This window comes from Glossina fuscipes, unplaced genomic scaffold, assembly GCF_014805625.2.
Source record: "Glossina fuscipes isolate IAEA_lab_2018 unplaced genomic scaffold, Yale_Gfus_2 1, whole genome shotgun sequence".
NCBI classification, from domain to species: domain Eukaryota; kingdom Metazoa; phylum Arthropoda; class Insecta; order Diptera; family Glossinidae; genus Glossina; species Glossina fuscipes.
In genome coordinates this window covers 9381321-9398066 of record NW_023998415.1, presented here as the reverse complement: position 1 = coordinate 9398066, position 16746 = coordinate 9381321, and the positions used below count along the sequence as shown (strand labels likewise).

The 16746-nt window shown below is 34.5% G+C and overlaps 5 protein-coding genes across 6 annotated transcripts; 3 read left to right on the top strand and 2 right to left on the bottom strand.

Moving 5' to 3' along the window:
• The first annotated feature begins 370 nt into the window (after positions 1–370).
• On the top strand, positions 371–2296 carry LOC119631597 (vacuolar protein sorting-associated protein VTA1 homolog). 2 transcript variants are annotated; one of them, XM_038023956.1, is made up of 4 exons: positions 371–491; positions 1227–1288; positions 1400–1550; positions 1607–2296. In XM_038023956.1, exons 3-4 carry the CDS (start codon positions 1405–1407, stop codon positions 2190–2192), a joined length of 732 nt encoding a protein of 243 aa, XP_037879884.1. In that variant the 5' UTR covers positions 371–491; positions 1227–1288; positions 1400–1404; the 3' UTR covers positions 2193–2296. The 2 variants fall into 2 exon arrangements, with proteins under 2 accessions (XP_037879884.1, XP_037879881.1); XM_038023953.1 differs by lacking the exon at positions 371–491 and adding an exon at positions 805–1165.
• A 9-nt stretch (positions 2297–2305) lies between these two features.
• Positions 2306–6199, bottom strand: LOC119631599 (transmembrane protein 35A). The gene is made up of 4 exons (XM_038023958.1): positions 5584–6199; positions 2865–3003; positions 2651–2802; positions 2306–2593 (listed from the first exon to the last, which is right to left on the bottom strand). Exons 1-4 carry the CDS (start codon positions 5701–5703, stop codon positions 2522–2524), a joined length of 483 nt encoding a protein of 160 aa, XP_037879886.1. The 5' UTR covers positions 5704–6199; the 3' UTR covers positions 2306–2521.
• A 1813-nt stretch (positions 6200–8012) lies between these two features.
• LOC119631577 lies at positions 8013–9507 on the top strand. Its single transcript, XM_038023924.1, has one exon. The coding sequence runs from the start codon at positions 8147–8149 to the stop codon at positions 9428–9430; it is 1284 nt and encodes a 427-aa protein (XP_037879852.1). The 5' UTR covers positions 8013–8146; the 3' UTR covers positions 9431–9507.
• Positions 9500–9955, bottom strand: LOC119631578 (transmembrane protein 60). Its single transcript, XM_038023925.1, has one exon. It carries the CDS (start codon positions 9953–9955, stop codon positions 9563–9565), a length of 393 nt encoding a protein of 130 aa, XP_037879853.1. The 3' UTR covers positions 9500–9562.
• A 654-nt stretch (positions 9956–10609) lies between these two features.
• On the top strand, positions 10610–14156 carry LOC119632119 (CCAAT/enhancer-binding protein zeta). Its single transcript, XM_038024884.1, has 6 exons — positions 10610–11090; positions 11152–11266; positions 11326–11679; positions 11769–12989; positions 13068–13814; positions 13890–14156. The coding sequence occupies exons 1-6, from the start codon at positions 10959–10961 to the stop codon at positions 14087–14089; spliced, it is 2769 nt and encodes a 922-aa protein (XP_037880812.1). The 5' UTR covers positions 10610–10958; the 3' UTR covers positions 14090–14156.
• Positions 14157–16746: the final 2590 nt, after the last annotated feature.

Genomic DNA, 16746 nt, shown 5'->3' with positions numbered 1-16746 from the left:
CATCAAAAATTCCTGAACGGAATCTACGAAACCAAAATTGCACATAATTGGCTGTTACAGTATCGGAACCATAAACACCATTCGCAATTTTAGCCGCCTGACTTGCATTTTCGCCTTTGTCAAAGAAAAACTGTAAAATGTACCGAATTTTCTCTTTGTTCACTTCCATTTTTAACACGCTGTAACTCACAAATGAATGCACCAAACAAAAAACAGCAAAAGTATTTTTTTTACTGCGAAATGTACAGTATGTAAATGTACAGTATCGGAAATTGTTTGATCGATACTTTACGAGAAATCGATCATTGCAGCCATCTACCGAAAAAATAATGGAGTTCTTTTTCCCCAAACTAATATATTTTATTAACAATAGTTATTACAAATTGTGAAACTATTTTCTTTATTTCAATATTAAAAACATTTTGTCAAATAGAAAATAGCTTCTCTCTCGTTCATTTCTGTAATTGGTTCTTCCGATACGGTTTAAAAAAGTAGGATTTCATAGCAAACTAAGATTTATATTAAAATTTATACGCCTATCGTTTTTGGTACTGAGATGAAGTCATATCCAGTAAGAAATATGAGAGGTTTTAGGAATATTGCTACCGACGACAATTAGTTAATATGAATTTCATTGAATGTATAAAATGAAAACTTTTAACGATCTTTAAAGTACCTCATAATAGTGAACAAACAAGTGCAGCTCACTTTATTCATAAATGAAGATATTTATTATATATTGATCGGAAGAAATAATATGAAAGATAAAAGCATAAAACAAAAATAAAAAAAAACGAAGGAACTACATTTACCCCAAAAAGAATAATTCTCTCGTATCAAATAATTTATTCATTTCATTAATTATAACGTCATTTTACTGTTACGATATTAACAGTGCATCTTTTATTAAAGAAAACGGTCTGTGTTAATACGGTCAAAAGTGTACTACACTGTTTTTGTCGTTCTTCGCCAGTAGCAGAAATCGATAAATAGAAAAGAAAAATAAAAAAGAAAATAAAACATAGAGATTTCGTAAAAAATTTACATAAAATATAATGGCATTCCCGCCATGTCCTTTATCTCTTAAGCAAATACAACATTTTTTAAAAATCGCCCAGGAACATGACGACAGAGATATTGTGGTGGCATATTGGTCACGGCTTTAGTGCGTCTTTTTCGAATTTCATATAATGTCTTTATTCACGTTTCTATCTCTATTTAAATAGTGCTTTGCAAATTGGCCTGAAAATTAGTGCTCAACAAGCAGACGAGACTTCTTTATTGTTGGGTAAGTAATATAAACGTCTGGATGAAAACCGTATTAATAATGATGACTCACAGCAACTTTTTTTTCTAACATAAAAACTATTTCAAATTTTTGTTTCACCTTTTTTCACAGCTATAATGGATTGGTTGGAAACAGTAAAAAGAGAAAACTCTACCAATGAAGCTATCACGAACGAGGTAGCTGCTTTGGCTCATTTGGAAAATTATGCGTTGAAATTATTTCTTTACGCTGACAAACAGGATCGAGAAAGCAACTTTGGCAAGTAAGTGATTATATCGCGAACAATGATCTGTGTTTTAAATATTTGATTTAATGTAGGAATGTTGTAAAAGCGTTTTACTCCAGCGGCGTAATTTACGATATATTACAAACTTTTGGCGAATTATCGGAGGAAGCATTAGGCAATCGTAAATATGCGAAGTGGAAGGCAGCTTACATACATAATTGCTTGAAAAACGGCGAAACGCCAATACCTGGACCTATGCAAGAAGAAGGAGATGACGAAGAAACGAATATAACAGCACCTGCCGATATTCGTGACAATTCGCCGGATATTACCGCAAATGGTGATCCAAACGCAGCCTACGATCCGAATTTGGAGTTAATACAACCACCGTCTGCGGATAGCACGCTACCGACGGCAGAAGAGATTCTCAATAATCCAAATAAGCTACCCAGTCCACCAGTCGACGAAGAAAAACCAGGTGGTTTTGAACCGTTCGTACCACCGGAACATGTCCCTTCTGCACAAGTAATCGACTTACAAATTACTCCCGAACAAATGATCAAAGCCCAAAAATATTGCAAATATGCTGGTAGCGCATTAAATTATGATGATGTGAAAACGGCCATCGAAAATTTACAAAAAGCTTTGACTCTGCTCACAACTGGACAAGATGTCTAATTTGTTAAAATTAATTTTCCTAATAATTCGCTTTTTCGCTTTAGCTTAAAGAAACAATCAAGTGCATATATAATAAATATTTATTACTAATGTAATGAATATTTTTTTTTGTTGTTGTTGTAATTTATTTTTGTATACGTTGGCTTTAAAACCAGAGACATTTAGAATACTTAATATTAAAGACTATAAAAGAAATTTCCATTCTGATTACTTAGCTTGATACGCACTTAAGAGCCTTTTTAAACATTTCCATATATTGAACACATTTTCTGCTGAGCAATTTAATGATTAGACTAATCGGGATACATGTATGGAATTGTGAGCAAAAATTAATCTTGTTTAACTCCATTTGTTTGTGATTGGGTAGTACAAGCGGAGAGTTCGGCGTCTTTGCGGCTAGTCTAATAAGAAAATGTAGTAAGTAAAGTTTTTATATTACAGATGAAATGATAGCTTACCTGATACCAAACCACCAGCCGTCCGCCCAGCATAAAAGTAAATACCAGCGCTGGGCCAGAACGTTCAAATGGATCACTGACCATCCAATGCTGATAAATTCCCAGCAGCATTAACAACAGCAATGTGATATTGGCAGCATTTTTCACCTTATCTATTTAATTTATATTAATCTCTTTAAATGTATTATAATACAGGGAATCGGAAGTTAGTTACGATATGGAATAAGAGCCATTGCAAGACCGCACAAAATCTCCAGCAGGCCAACAGTGCGTCTGTACCATTTCGAAGGTATCTTAATACCAAACAGTGCTGTTAGGGGAAATACTTTGGCATATTTGACGTATTCTGTACGCTGCAATACAAATCATAGTCAAAAATAATATATCGAATTGTGTGCAAGAAAAAGTTTGTGTTTGTGTTCATTGAAGTATAGTAGTAAGATATTTTCGTTTTACTTTCGCTATTAAAAATGTTTTTAAAAATAAATATTTTCTTTTACCTCGCTCTGGGTTCCCATTCAAAGCGTTTCCCAATGAATTTACATAAAACATAAATAAATTGCTTGTAAGTATCTCCCCCGCTTTCTGAATCCTCGTATACATACATTACCCGTAGTCAGTAAAAGTTCACATAACACGATAACGATAATAACAAAATTCAAAAATATTTTCACTTAAAATTTGAAATTTATGAAATCCTCCCCTTGTTGGCGGGCTTGTAAACCTCTTTTGGCGATGCATATATTGTCCCGAATCTCATATGAATTTTACAAACCAATGATACCGGCGAAATAACATTCGCTCAATAAGAATGTAAAACAATATTAGAGAAAAAGTAACTGCCGCCTTTCTCAAGTTTTTAATATCGTAACGTGTCTATTAAGTGTAATTCTATTCTATTTAATGGCATTTCGAGGATAGAAAAGAGCATAAATGAGACGTGAAATGAGAAATTGGCCCATGTACACTTTGTACATGAATGGAAATGAATATTGGCATCAAAGGAGAAATTCTCCTAGTTTATGCCTTAAGTAAAGATCAGCCCATGGTTATGTAATAATAATAATTGAATAAAAAATTTAATCTTTCTATTGTTTCACTTATTAGCTATCAGAAACGCAATAGAATTTAATTAATTCAAAGATAACGAAATTCTCTAGTTTACATTCCGGGACAATTCAATTGCGAACTTTAATGTGTGCTCGTAACCCGTTAACCAAATTTAAAGGAAATGTAATCTTCGATTCGAACCAGCGGCCGCCGTGACTTGTACCGAAGCGCATGAAAATTTCTTATTAAGTTCGATGATAAAAAAAATTCACTAAACATCAAGACGAACTTTAACGGCTAAAACCTTACCCCCTTCTTTATTTTTTGGGAGCGCATTCAAAGTACGCCAGTCGTTCACATGGCATTTCTTCGAAATAAAGATCGTCACTTAAGTTGTAACTTTTAATAAGTACAATCATATTTCTCTGCCATAATATATATATTTTATGTTGAGAAAGAAACCAAAAAAAAAAAAAGATGGCTCACCGTGAACTTTATTTTTGAAATTCTTTCTCATCCAGTTTTATTCCAGAATGCAGTAGCCATTTCAGTGTTATTTTGATGCGCTCTTCCGAAACCACTCACTAGCAAATCACCGTTTATTGTGTTCGTTGCGGTCCGTGGTGGTCTTAAGTCCCGTCAGCAGTTAGCAGATTGTTCAATAAGTCATCCCATTTGATACCACAAGCGTCGAAAGTAACAAACTCTCTTTATCTTCTTTTGCTCGTCGTCTGTTGACAGCAATATCAAAAGCTCTTGCACCAAAATGTCGATGAGCTGCTGTTCATGAAAGCCTCAACTGTAATTTATCACTTCCTCAGCATTTCTGGATTTTGTGAATAGAATGACAAGTTCAAAGACTTTGTAATTGAATTCACGTATTTTTCCCAATACATCCGCGCTATGCTCATAGTAAATGTGTTAAAGAACAAGAGCTCGAAGACATAATCAATCTTTTTGATTGATATTGTTAGCCCAAGTTTTGAATTAGTTGCACTCAAAATGCAATCTAAAATTTTCAATTCAAGTGCTTCGCGTTTGACTATATTTTTTAGCTATTGGCAGACGCTTGCGAAAGTTTAACATTCATTTACAAAGTAGAGATCTGACCTGAAAGCTGAATGCCAAATATATGAGCCGAAGAAATCTCTGACGTATATTTTTAGGTAAGACAAATGGAACAACAAAAGTAGCATGTTCTCATTACACGGTATGGGCAGGGGGATATATAGATATTATTCGCATTTACACATTACATTTACATATTCATATACAATTTGATGTGCACTGGCATGTAAACGTATGCGAATTTGACCCCCATACGAGGTCATATTTTTAATTTTGAAAATTAATTCCACGAAATACACAGCGAACACTGCTATTGAACTTGAATGCTGAAAATCTGCTTATATATACATATGCATACATACATACATATATAAATAAAAAAATGTTTTCCTCGTTATTTTTTTTTTTTTTTGGTTTTTTTCTCGTTTGCGTCTAATAAACTTATTTTTAGCAATTTTTAATTCATATTTAAGCGTTTGCATCAAATGCTGAATATCGAAGAAATTCCTTCCATTTTGCTTATTGGAAAAACATTTATAAGCTACGACGTGCAAGTATTATAGTTTAAGTGGGAAGTGAAAATATTTAATAAGAATTATATGAACGAAAACAAGAGTCACTCTTGCAATGTTTACATGCATCTCGATGTACATTAAATAATCTGAACTCAAGTGAATTCATTTAAGGAAAACACTTGTACTCTATGTGTTTTCAATATAGATTTTGCAATGTTCATACATAAAAAAGTCTCCACAAATGTGCATATTAATAAGAAGATGTACATATACACATGCATTTATATTCTTGTTACTTACCAAATCCTTATATAGATCCTTGCTAATATGTGGCGTTAGCTTTAAAGTGCCAACAAAAACGAAAAATAAGCCCAACAGTATGGAGAGAGATTTCAAAACAATCGTATTCGAAGCTGGCATATTGCTGTAACGTGTATGGCGTGATATCCCTTCAAAGTGGAACTAGCTGGGCACTGCGGCTCGTTTCACTTTAACTAGTGATGAACTTTCTTAGTTTCACTTATACGTTATACGTATCTCACTTCTTTCGCTTTCAACGTTAACGTTTTGATAAATTTTTGTTTTTATTTCTTATTTCCCACATACAACATTAATATAATTTTTGATCTATTTTTAAATTGTTGGCCCGTTGCATGTGCTTTTTAAGAGAAATTTTAATAACCACAAATTCACGAATGAGTTTTATGCATAGGTATACTGTAGATATAGATACTTATCATTTAAATTGTGTATATTATATTATTACACAAATCGTACAAACATTCGCAAGAGACTGACATCGAATTCATCCCCAAAATTGATTTTTTTTTTTTTTTTGTCAAATTTTCTGACTTCTGGCTGCAAATTTTCTCCGTTACTTGCGCTCACATATTCTGTTAAATAGGTTTGCCTCTCAGTCAACTCACAAGCCACTATCTTAAAATAGCTCTCTAAAATCGTTTACTCCCCATATTAATTAATTACACACATAAGAATGAAGATATGCGTCTCTTAATAAAACTTTTCCCAACTTTTAATACTGTTCATATCACTAAGATGTAATTTCTTCGTTCGATACAATTTTTTGGGGAGCACAAATCCAATGAGAGGAGCCTCGCTACCCCCAAACTTCACTGAAACAATTTTAAACTAATTAAATGGTAACGTAAAATATTCCTTTTTCTTCCTACTATTTCTTGGTTGAGGCACATTTATATTCTTTTAATTAGAATGTAATCTTACATCGCATTAGATATGTTCACATATCCGTCCTCAGGCCAGATTACTGGTGGATAATGTGAATATATAGTTAGAGCGTCTTCTCTCTCTCTCTCTCTCTCTCTGAATAAATTCGAATAAAACCATGCGACGATCTGAAACTAGTAAATAAGAAATAATGCATTTTTACTAAATATTAACTACTAACACAAAGGCAACTGCGAACGAAGGACACTTCTTCAACATTAGCTCTAAACGCACAACTAAATAGACCGTATATTTAATACTTGTATATGCATATATGAAAGTATGTATTGGTTTGCAGGACCAGCGAAGAGCGAACTTGATATCATAGCATGCAGGATTCTGGCGTAAACGGATTTTAAATAATTAGAGATTACATAAATGATCAAATGCGATCGACTCATAACTTCAGACATAGCAAAGAGTAATTACTTCAGCAATTCTTGTCGCTCACAACATAATACATTTGGCCCAGCAAGTTGTCGCACTTCTATCCACGTCACACACAAGAACGCAAACATCATCTTATGCTTTGTCCATTATAAAAAGTTTTTTTTGCAAATAAACGTCCAGTTATTTCATATCATATTCCTTTTACTAGTCCTGTTCGAAACTAGTTAATATATAGAACACTCTCTCCGCATATAGCTCGAAGCGTAAGATAAAGAAATTGAAGTAAATGCAGACGGCACCGTACAATTGGAGTGAAAATGAAGAAATTAAGATAAATGTAGACAGCCAACACATATATACCATATATATCAAAATTCTGCATAAGTAGCGGAGTAGGCAAGGGATCGCGAGTAGGCAAAGTGTCGCGAGTTCAAGTCTCAAGTGTGGTAAAGTTTTCAGTACGGGCGTGCATATATGGTTCTAAGCCACCAGGCAGCCTTTAAGTCCATGCTTTTTAAATTTATTTGCATTATATTTGGACAAAACATACATAAAAACAATACATCAAAGCTAACAATAAAAAATATTAAAGTCGAAAACATTTTTTGCTTTTATTAATTATTCCATAATTCGATAATTACGCTTTAAAATTATTCGTCGTAATAAATCATTTTGTAAATTAACCTTTTTGGGATAAATGGTCTCTACTTCTCGTTCTTCATATTATAAATAAATATAAAATAATAATGTTAATCAAAATTTGAAGTCATACAATATAAAATCGGCCAAAATAATATAACATAAAAATTAAATTAAAATTTTACACATAATTCTTAATTTTAAAATAAATCGTTTTTGTTGTTTGCTTGGTTGTTTTTTTAATCCATGTTTTGCATGTTAGTTTTTTTTCTTGGTTGTATTTGCTTACTTACGTAAAAACCATATGATTTATTAATCTCGGCAATGCCTAGCAAAAAGCTAAGCAATTTTTCATGCTTTATATGGCTACAACTTTCAATGCATTTGGATTCATCGGTATTAACTCTTGCAACTTTAATTTATGACGTCTTCCTAATTACAACTATGCGTCAGCTGTTTAGTTTATTAATTGTAAACACAATCCGAATTTTACGTTAACAATTGATAAAAATTATAATAGGTGATTATTCGTTTATTTGGTCTTGTCGCGTTATTAATACCAGTATCAGTCCCTATCGTCAAAAGATTTATGCTGAAAATGTCGTTGGTAGAGTACGATTCAAGCAGCAGTGACGGCAGTGAGGAATGTGAAGATAGTTACGAGCATTCAGAGGTAATGCCATCCAAGGGAAAGTTTATTATGAAGGAAGACCTAGCAAAAGAGCACGCAAGCACAAAGAATTGTTCCCTTCTACTTCCTATGCCTAAGAAAGAAGTTGAAACTCAACAGGTTTCGCCCTGCACTGATATAAAACTAGCGCTTAGTAAATTACCTCCGGTTAAGATCGCAAAAATGGAGAATAAACAAATAGTTGAATTAGATGATGAATTTCTCCACAGGAAAGATAAGTTGTTACATAATTCACCAATGGTAAAACCTACACTTAATCCTTCAACAAAATGTCCAAATCCAGTCAAAATAATGATACCTTCAATAAAAGATTTTGATGACGTTAATGGAGAATTAGCTTGCAAGGCTAAATGTAAACAGCAATCATTAGCAAATCTTAGTAAACGATCTGGTCTCTTAAGCATCCTTCCGAAACCCAAGTCGGAACTGGGCTTTACAAAATCATTACCACATAAGGCAATTACATCGCCTGAAGTAAGTAGGCCAATTGCGCCTGCTTTTATACCCGACACGGTAGCAAGAGCGCGACCAGCTTCCAATACAGAAAATATCGACGGTAGAAATGTTCGAAGTTTACAAACATCTATGAAGGCTAGCAAAAGTTGCAGCGATAATGAAGCCAGCGACGAAGAAGCTACGAACGAAAATTCAATTACGGATTTCTTTTCTCTTGAACGCAACGAAAAGCTTCCTAAAGTCTGCACCAATGAAATTAATGCAATGGTGGCTAAGAGGGCGGCCGAGATCGTTGAGAGCGCAAATAAACATTGCAGGCGTGAAATTTCAACTGCAAAAGAGCCTAAAGAAGAGCAAGGCGAACTGGAATTGGAACACGCATCAGTTAACAAGGAAAAACTCGACGCGATGGAAGCGATAAAAGCCTTAGCAGGCAGCAGTATTAAGCGCAAACGTTATGAATTGGAAGATATTCAAATGACCGATCTAACCAGTGAGCAGGTGTTGCCAAATCGAGATGAATGGATGCGCACAGCCTTAGCCTCATCTACAACATATCAATCAACGGGTGTTCTCGTAGATGAGGAACCGGCATCCGGCACCCGACGCAAGCATCAAATAACATATTTAGCGCATAAGGCCAAAGCAAATGAGGCAGAATTACAGGCGATGTGGGCAGCGAATCGCCAAACACGTCGAGCCACCCAAAATAAATACGGTTTCTAAACTTAAGTTACATCTGTATGTATTTACACTTAAACGTAGGATAATTCTCTTAAAATTCATTTTATACGAAAAATATATTCAAAAACTAAATAAATGTTGAGTACTTTCATCGGCTATAATGTCTTCCTTTTGTCACCATGATTCAATCTTATTAAGTCTTCCAAACACGTAGACAATCGATGCCGATAATAGAATCCAAATTGGAATCATTGTTACGAATATCGAGATTTCCAACTCTGGGTACTCCAGCGTCAAACATATCATCAATTGTGAGGCAATTTTTAATAAAACCCCTCCAATATACCACTGATAATAAATCAAGAGCTCCTTTAGTCTCTTTAAATTACGCCATTTTCGTATAATTTTAATTATAATATATATGATAAGGATCCCATCAAATACCCAAAGTGGTATGAAAACAAGGAACCAATTCCAGTGTGTTCTTGGATCTAAACGGAGACACAGTAAAATTAAGAATACCAGCACAATAAACCACGTAAATAGAGCACGATGAGCTAAAGTCATAGTAGGCTTTTATCTTATTATTGTTTAATTGCAAAGCGATTAGTTACAGAGTTTCTTAAACTTTTTTATTTGCTAAGTCCGCGAAGCAATTATTGATTCTTCGTTAATTTCTCCCAGAATATGTTAGTAAGAAAATAAAATAAAATTCAAAATATATTAAATGTAGTCCTCTCTCTCTCTCTCCCTCTCTCTCTCTTTGCCACGGAAAATTTTAAAGTCCTTCTTTAAAAAAAGCTTCTTTTTTTTAAAACAAATCATAAATTTTGCGTAATACTTTTAACAATTTTGTGTATATAACATCTGAACGCGAAAAAATGTCGAAATATGTATTTGCCTTGATTAAGTTTGGGTCTATATGGGCAGAGTATACGAATACACTCGATATATACGAACAATAGACCATTCCCACGTACAATATACGGAGGCTTACAGCCTTTCAGGCTGCATGTAGTAACGACTTAAAAAGCCACTCACTCACTCACTACCATATGGGGGTTGACATAATAAAGCCTCGCTTACATTTCCTGGCCCGTGGAAGACATTTGATTTATTTGTATAGATTTTTTTACTGCTTTTTATAAAATGATATGGTAGCGCGGCTTCAAGTCTTTTAAAAAAAATGTCTACCTTGGCGAAGTTTGCGCTACGGCAACCCATCTAAACGCGGCTAAGCAAAAGTAAGATAGAATTTTACAAGGAGGAGGGATTTCTGTTCATCTAACTGTTTTGCACGGCGATGAAAGGATATTCGGCCCTAACATAATAGATCGAAAGAGTGAAAATATATTGTTGTTGTCACATGAAGAAATGATCGCGTTGTATTGAAGCTCGAAATTATATCAGTGGTTCATATTGGGTTGCGTGTCGAACTAAGAACACGTGGGAAAAGTGAAATAAAATTAACTAATAATAAATAGCTGATCTTTTAACGGCCTCAGCAAGCTCAGAATAGACTGAAGGAGTGCAATTGTAAATAGCTATAATTAATCGGACGGACGTCAAAATGTCTACAAGTGCCAAAGGGAGAAAAAACACGCACAAAAATAATTCTTATACTTTTGCTCGGCCGGAAAAATCTTTCAATGGAAACAAATCATCGGATGCATCGGATTGCGAAAAGAAATGGTTCGAAGTTGTATGTAATATTCTTTAAGAGAATACTTGATATTATTACATAAATTATTTGTTTCTTGCAGTATACGCAATATCCATGTAGCGGCGAAATCGAAGACATGAAAGAGAGTGAATTTACGGAACTGTGCAAGATTTGCCGTTCCTCATACGAGCAAGAAAAATCGACATTTTCAAAAAGTTTGGAATGCTCATATATAAAAAAAGACGTGGACTCTTTAAAATAATTTATTTTTTAGAAAATCCATCGGATGTTCGGTGGTTACAAAGTGCTCTACGTAAGGGCACAGCTAAGGATCGTGCAAATGCTGGTGTGCTTTTAGTTGCAACTAATCCCTTAGCCAGCTTAGATGTGTTGGCTATATTAATGGATCTTACTAGGCTATCAAATAAATCCTGTACTGATGTTATCCCTGTTGTAACCGATATGTGGAAGGAAGTTTTGTTACCACCACACCGCAAGCTTTACTCTATCCAAATGCGCGCTGCCGATTGGAAAAACGTACGGAAAGATGCTTCTCTAACAAATGAAGAGAAGCGACGTATATATGCTTATTGGCATTTTGAAAATGAACTGAAGGATCAATACTTTGGTACGTAGATTAGTTCGGAAATATATATATACATATTTTTAGCAATACCTTCAGCCTGTTGAATCGTATTCTGATTTATTTTTATTTAGAATTTTTGAAGAATATTCAACAGGGAATACAAAAGGGTCAAGAAATTAATAAAAAAGTGTCAATAGTGCACGCGGCTCAGCTGTTAGCCGTTGCTTCTGAGAAGGAGCAATTATTACTAACTATGTTAATTAACAAACTGGGGGATCCAATTGCTAAAATAGCTTCTAAAGCTTTGCACCATTTAACGGAAATAGCATATCAACATCCGAATATGTGCGGAGTTATCGTGACAGAAACTGAAAAGCTGCTTTTTCGAAATAATATATCTGATAGAGCTCAGCATTTTGCTCTCTGCTTTTTGGCAAGCATTGCATCTTTATGCCATACAAACATATGTACGAAGCTTTCTCACATATGTTTCTCCCTGTTTAAGGTACTTGTGGCGAAAGGTGCGGTTAATAATCGTACCATGCAAGCAATACTTCGATGCCTACAAAAGGCTATTGCGCATGGAAAACAAACAGAGGACAATAATGAAATGCTTAGTGAAGACATGCGAAACACAATATATCGTTTGGTGCACTTAGCTGATATACGCGTTTCGGTACAAACACTGGGTTTGTTATTACAGTTTGTAACGGTAAGGACGGAAAAGAGCGACCGTTTCTATAACGCGCTATATGCCAAACTGCTTGATTTAAACCTTACAACGATTGGTGGTAAAACTGCTGCTCAATTCCTTCACATTTTTCACCGCGCCGTACATTACGATTCGAATATACATCGAGCGAAAGCGTTTATTAAGAGGTTATTTCAGTTAGCCTTATATATGCCATCAAATATATCTGCAGGCTGTTTGATAGTCATTCATAAATTGCTGCACAGTCGTAAGGAGTTAATTAAAGACGGAAAGGAAGATAACTTTGTAGAGAAAAGTTTTGTTGATATTGAAGACTTTGAAAAATTCGATGGCGATTGCGAGGAGAAGTATGAAGATGTATTAGATGATGATGTCGAACAAACAAAAAAGAAGAATTTCGCCAATGAACCAAAGTCTACAAATAATGAAAAGGAACACTCATCCTGGCATCATGCAAAATTTAATCCGTCATCTAGAGAAGAAAACGTTTTCGAGTTAAATGACTATAAAAAAACGTATGATCCGTATCATCGTTCACCTACATATTCTGGGGCTGAGTTTGCAGCGCATAATGAGTTGTTATGCTTACATAAGCATTTTCATCCTACAATTAAAGTATTTGCCGAAAACATTACAGAAGGTAAATAGGCTGCGCAATATTTTTTTTTCATTTAGTTTTTCTTTTTAAACTTGATGCATTATTTTTATTACATCCCAGGTAAACGAATCAATTATTATGGCGATCCTTTGAATGATTTTGGGTTATCTCACTTCTTGGAAAGATTCTCATTTAAAAATCCTAAAAAGATTAATGAATTAAAAACTGAAAATCAAGTGGCACATGGAAAGGATTATCTGGCAAAAGGCTCACGTGGCTTGCCTATAAAATCTCTGACGAAGGCCACTTGTACCGAAGATGAAATATACATTTTCAACTTTTTCGAACAAAAGCGTCAAAAAGCTGCTTCTAAAGAAATTCGACCGTTAGATAACGAGGACGATGATTTACAAACAAATGAAGTCAACGATGATGAGTTTGAAGAATATTTAAATGGTTACTTTGGTAAAAAAGTTAAGAAGGGAGAAAGCGATAAGGACCAGCAAGACTTGGACTTTCTCAAGGAGCTGGGAGATGATCTTCAAGCCGAAACGACGAAGGGTAAAAAGAAAAAAGAGAAAAACAATGTTGACGTGGATGATGCAAATGATGTCGACTGGACGGATGACGAAGAGGATGCTGATTTCATTGGTAGCGAAAATTCGGATGATGAAAATGGTTCCGCTAGTTATGATGAAGAAAGCGATGCCTCAACATCAGTAAATGAAAGCGAATGCAGTGACAGTGATAAGCCGGCCGAGCCAAGTTTCGATAGCCCGTCAATAAAATCGAAAAGGTTACGTAAACCATCTACATCTTCCCACATGGATGGAAGGAGCTTTGCAAAGAAATTGAAATCTAGTGACGGTTCGTCAACATTTTTTTTGTTTATTTATTTATTAATTTACTTATTTGATGATTCATTTATTTTTGTTATTTTAGATATGACGAAGTTATTCGCCGCCGCTGATGATTTTTCAGAATTATTAGAGTCTTCAAAAGGAAATAAGGCACATGGAACAATAAATGCGGTATTTAATAAAGATAAATCATCAGAAAAGCAGTTAAAATGGGAAGAAGCTCGCCGCTCCAATTCAAAAACATATATGGGCCACCGAAAAAAAAAATGTCGCAAACAATAAAATAAAATATGTCCTTGTATTTTATTATAACAAAACCGGTCCCTAACCAAAGGCCCAGTTAGTTTACATGATAATAAAAAAAAGCGCGCCAAGAGTAATTAATTCCTCCCTTAATGTAATCAACTACTTTTTTTTTCAAAGGTACATGGGGTCGGTCGGTTTATAGCCGTTTTCTACCCTCTTGGCATGCGTGCCTGCATAAGTTGTTCTGAAAATATTGTTCGACCCATGATCGATATCGCTACCAAGTCGTAGTATCATGGATTTTAAAGTATTGCTGTAATCAAACTTAGCATGCCACCTTACTCCTCCATACGTTAACCAGTTGGAATTGACTAATTTTGCAACTCCTCATAAGCGGAGACTTGGGGTTGGTGTTGTCTTTATCGTTAAATGGATCAATAGTGTAATTGCTTCACCAGTTTCACTTAGCGATATTAATTTTAATATTCAACAGCGAGCGTGGAATCAATTTATCCCAATTGACTTACCGTTCTATGACTCTATCAAGGTACTTTTCAATGATTATTATCATTTGTTCTCCTTTTCTAATTCAATTGTCCCAACTGAAATATTAATAATCCACTCATCATAATATGAGTTAAACTACTTTCCATATAGTAGTCACATAAATAGGCATTCAACACGTATGGATGTATAATATAAATATATGTTTGCTGTCTTTATTATTATTACTTAAGCTATTAAGCAGGTGAGTTTATCCTCATTTCTCCACTGTCGTAGCTGACAGAAAATAGCCGAAAATGAATTAACAATCTACGAGCGCACACTCGACTCGTTATTATTGTTTAATGAGTTTCCATAAGCGGATTACCGTCAAATCGAAATTCTTACTTATTGCATTTGCAACGGAATATTTTTGATATGATTGGGATTTAGATAACAATATGAAGACAAATAAACAAAAAGTAGAGCAACAAAGTAAAGAATCAAATTAAATAAATTGCATTTTGTGACACAACTACATAAAGGCATTGAAAGTAATCATTTGCCTTCCTGACATTTTGTAATTGCTCTCATATATATAATAAGTGATCTTTTTCAATTAATCGAATACATCAAGTACGTGCCTTTCACTCTGATATTTTAATTTATTTCCCCTTCAGATAAGTTAACTGTGAACAGTTTTACGATGATAAAAAATTTTAAACTTTAGCGATAGTTGTAAAGTCTTTACAACTTACAGTGATTCGAGTAATACTCGCTAATATAAGCAGATACCAGCTAAAGTTGTTTCACTGCAAACTACTGCTCGTACAATAAACATTCAAGTAAAATCCAAATGATTTTTATGCCCATCCCCGTGCATATAGAACGTACATGGATTCCTAATAAGGGCAAGATACTACAAATAGATGGTCAATTATCTTCTGGTATTCGAACGCTCGCGGTTCCAAAAATTGTGACTTGGGAATGCATAAGTTTTTTTGCCACAAATTGGCCTGCAGCAAGAGATGGAGAGAGAAGGACAGAGAGAGAGAGAACTACGGCAGCCAATATTCTAAAACATAATGTGAATATTTACCAAGATCAGGATGCCTTTTTAACTTATAATTCCTTTTTTGTTTATTCTGACGTTTGGATTTTTGTGCAATTGTATTTATTTAATTGTTTGTGTATGCTTTGCTGTTTGTTGTCTCCTCTGTGTGTTTCTTTCTCTCATTAAACATTTATTATTTTGGTTGCACGCTATACTTTTTTGGTTGCGCGCTATACTTTTTGGTTGCGCGCTATACTTTTTGCACGCGTAATGTGATTGATAAGCAAGGGCTTGAAATTTCATACGACATGTATGATCCAACCATACAAAAAATTGAAGTTTTGCGGCTTGAAAAACGTCTTGATGATCGTCTATTCTATTTACGTGATGCGTTAGAGAAGAAGGTGCCGCAGTTCCCGTAAACGATATAAAAGTTCGTTTGCGTCCGCGACCTTGGTTGGAAAAATGGGAAAGGCAAAATTTGCGTGGCATCTCAAATATTGATGAATACCTAACGGATAAACGTAGACGCACCGCCAAAGACCATGAGAAGCCATGGGAGAAATATGATTTAATGAAGCAATATCGCTCAACTATACCAGAAGAGCACCAAAAGGAGATCTATTCACAAGTCTACTCTCACATACTGACGTGACATAATGTTATCAAAGATTCAATACAAGAAAAATCTCTTCTTTTTAAACTATTTTTAGAAGCTACACGTATTTTACGTTATCAGTGCGGCTGAATATTTTACATCCCCCAGCTTTAGTCTAGCTTCGTTAAACAAAAACCCCGATATTTTATAATATTAGGCGGGCGTGGCATTTGACACTTAAACCCATAAGCCATAAACCATTAAACCATATCGTTGTGTCTGTGAACGGTTATGAGTAATAAGCAAAAAATTTAATTTTTTGCCCTTGAGAATAGAAGGAGAGAGAATTCTTATTTGATGTTTTACTGTAAGCGTGCCATTTGAGTGATTTGACCTATATTCCATACTAATCTATATACAAGATATTGGAATGTTTATCAGCAAGATTATACAGCCGGGCATGCTTGCATTTGCAAATGGTTTGATAAAAGTAACATACTCCCGTATTTGGTATTTGGTGGTATAATGTAAACTTTTATAGATTTTAATTTTTTCGAT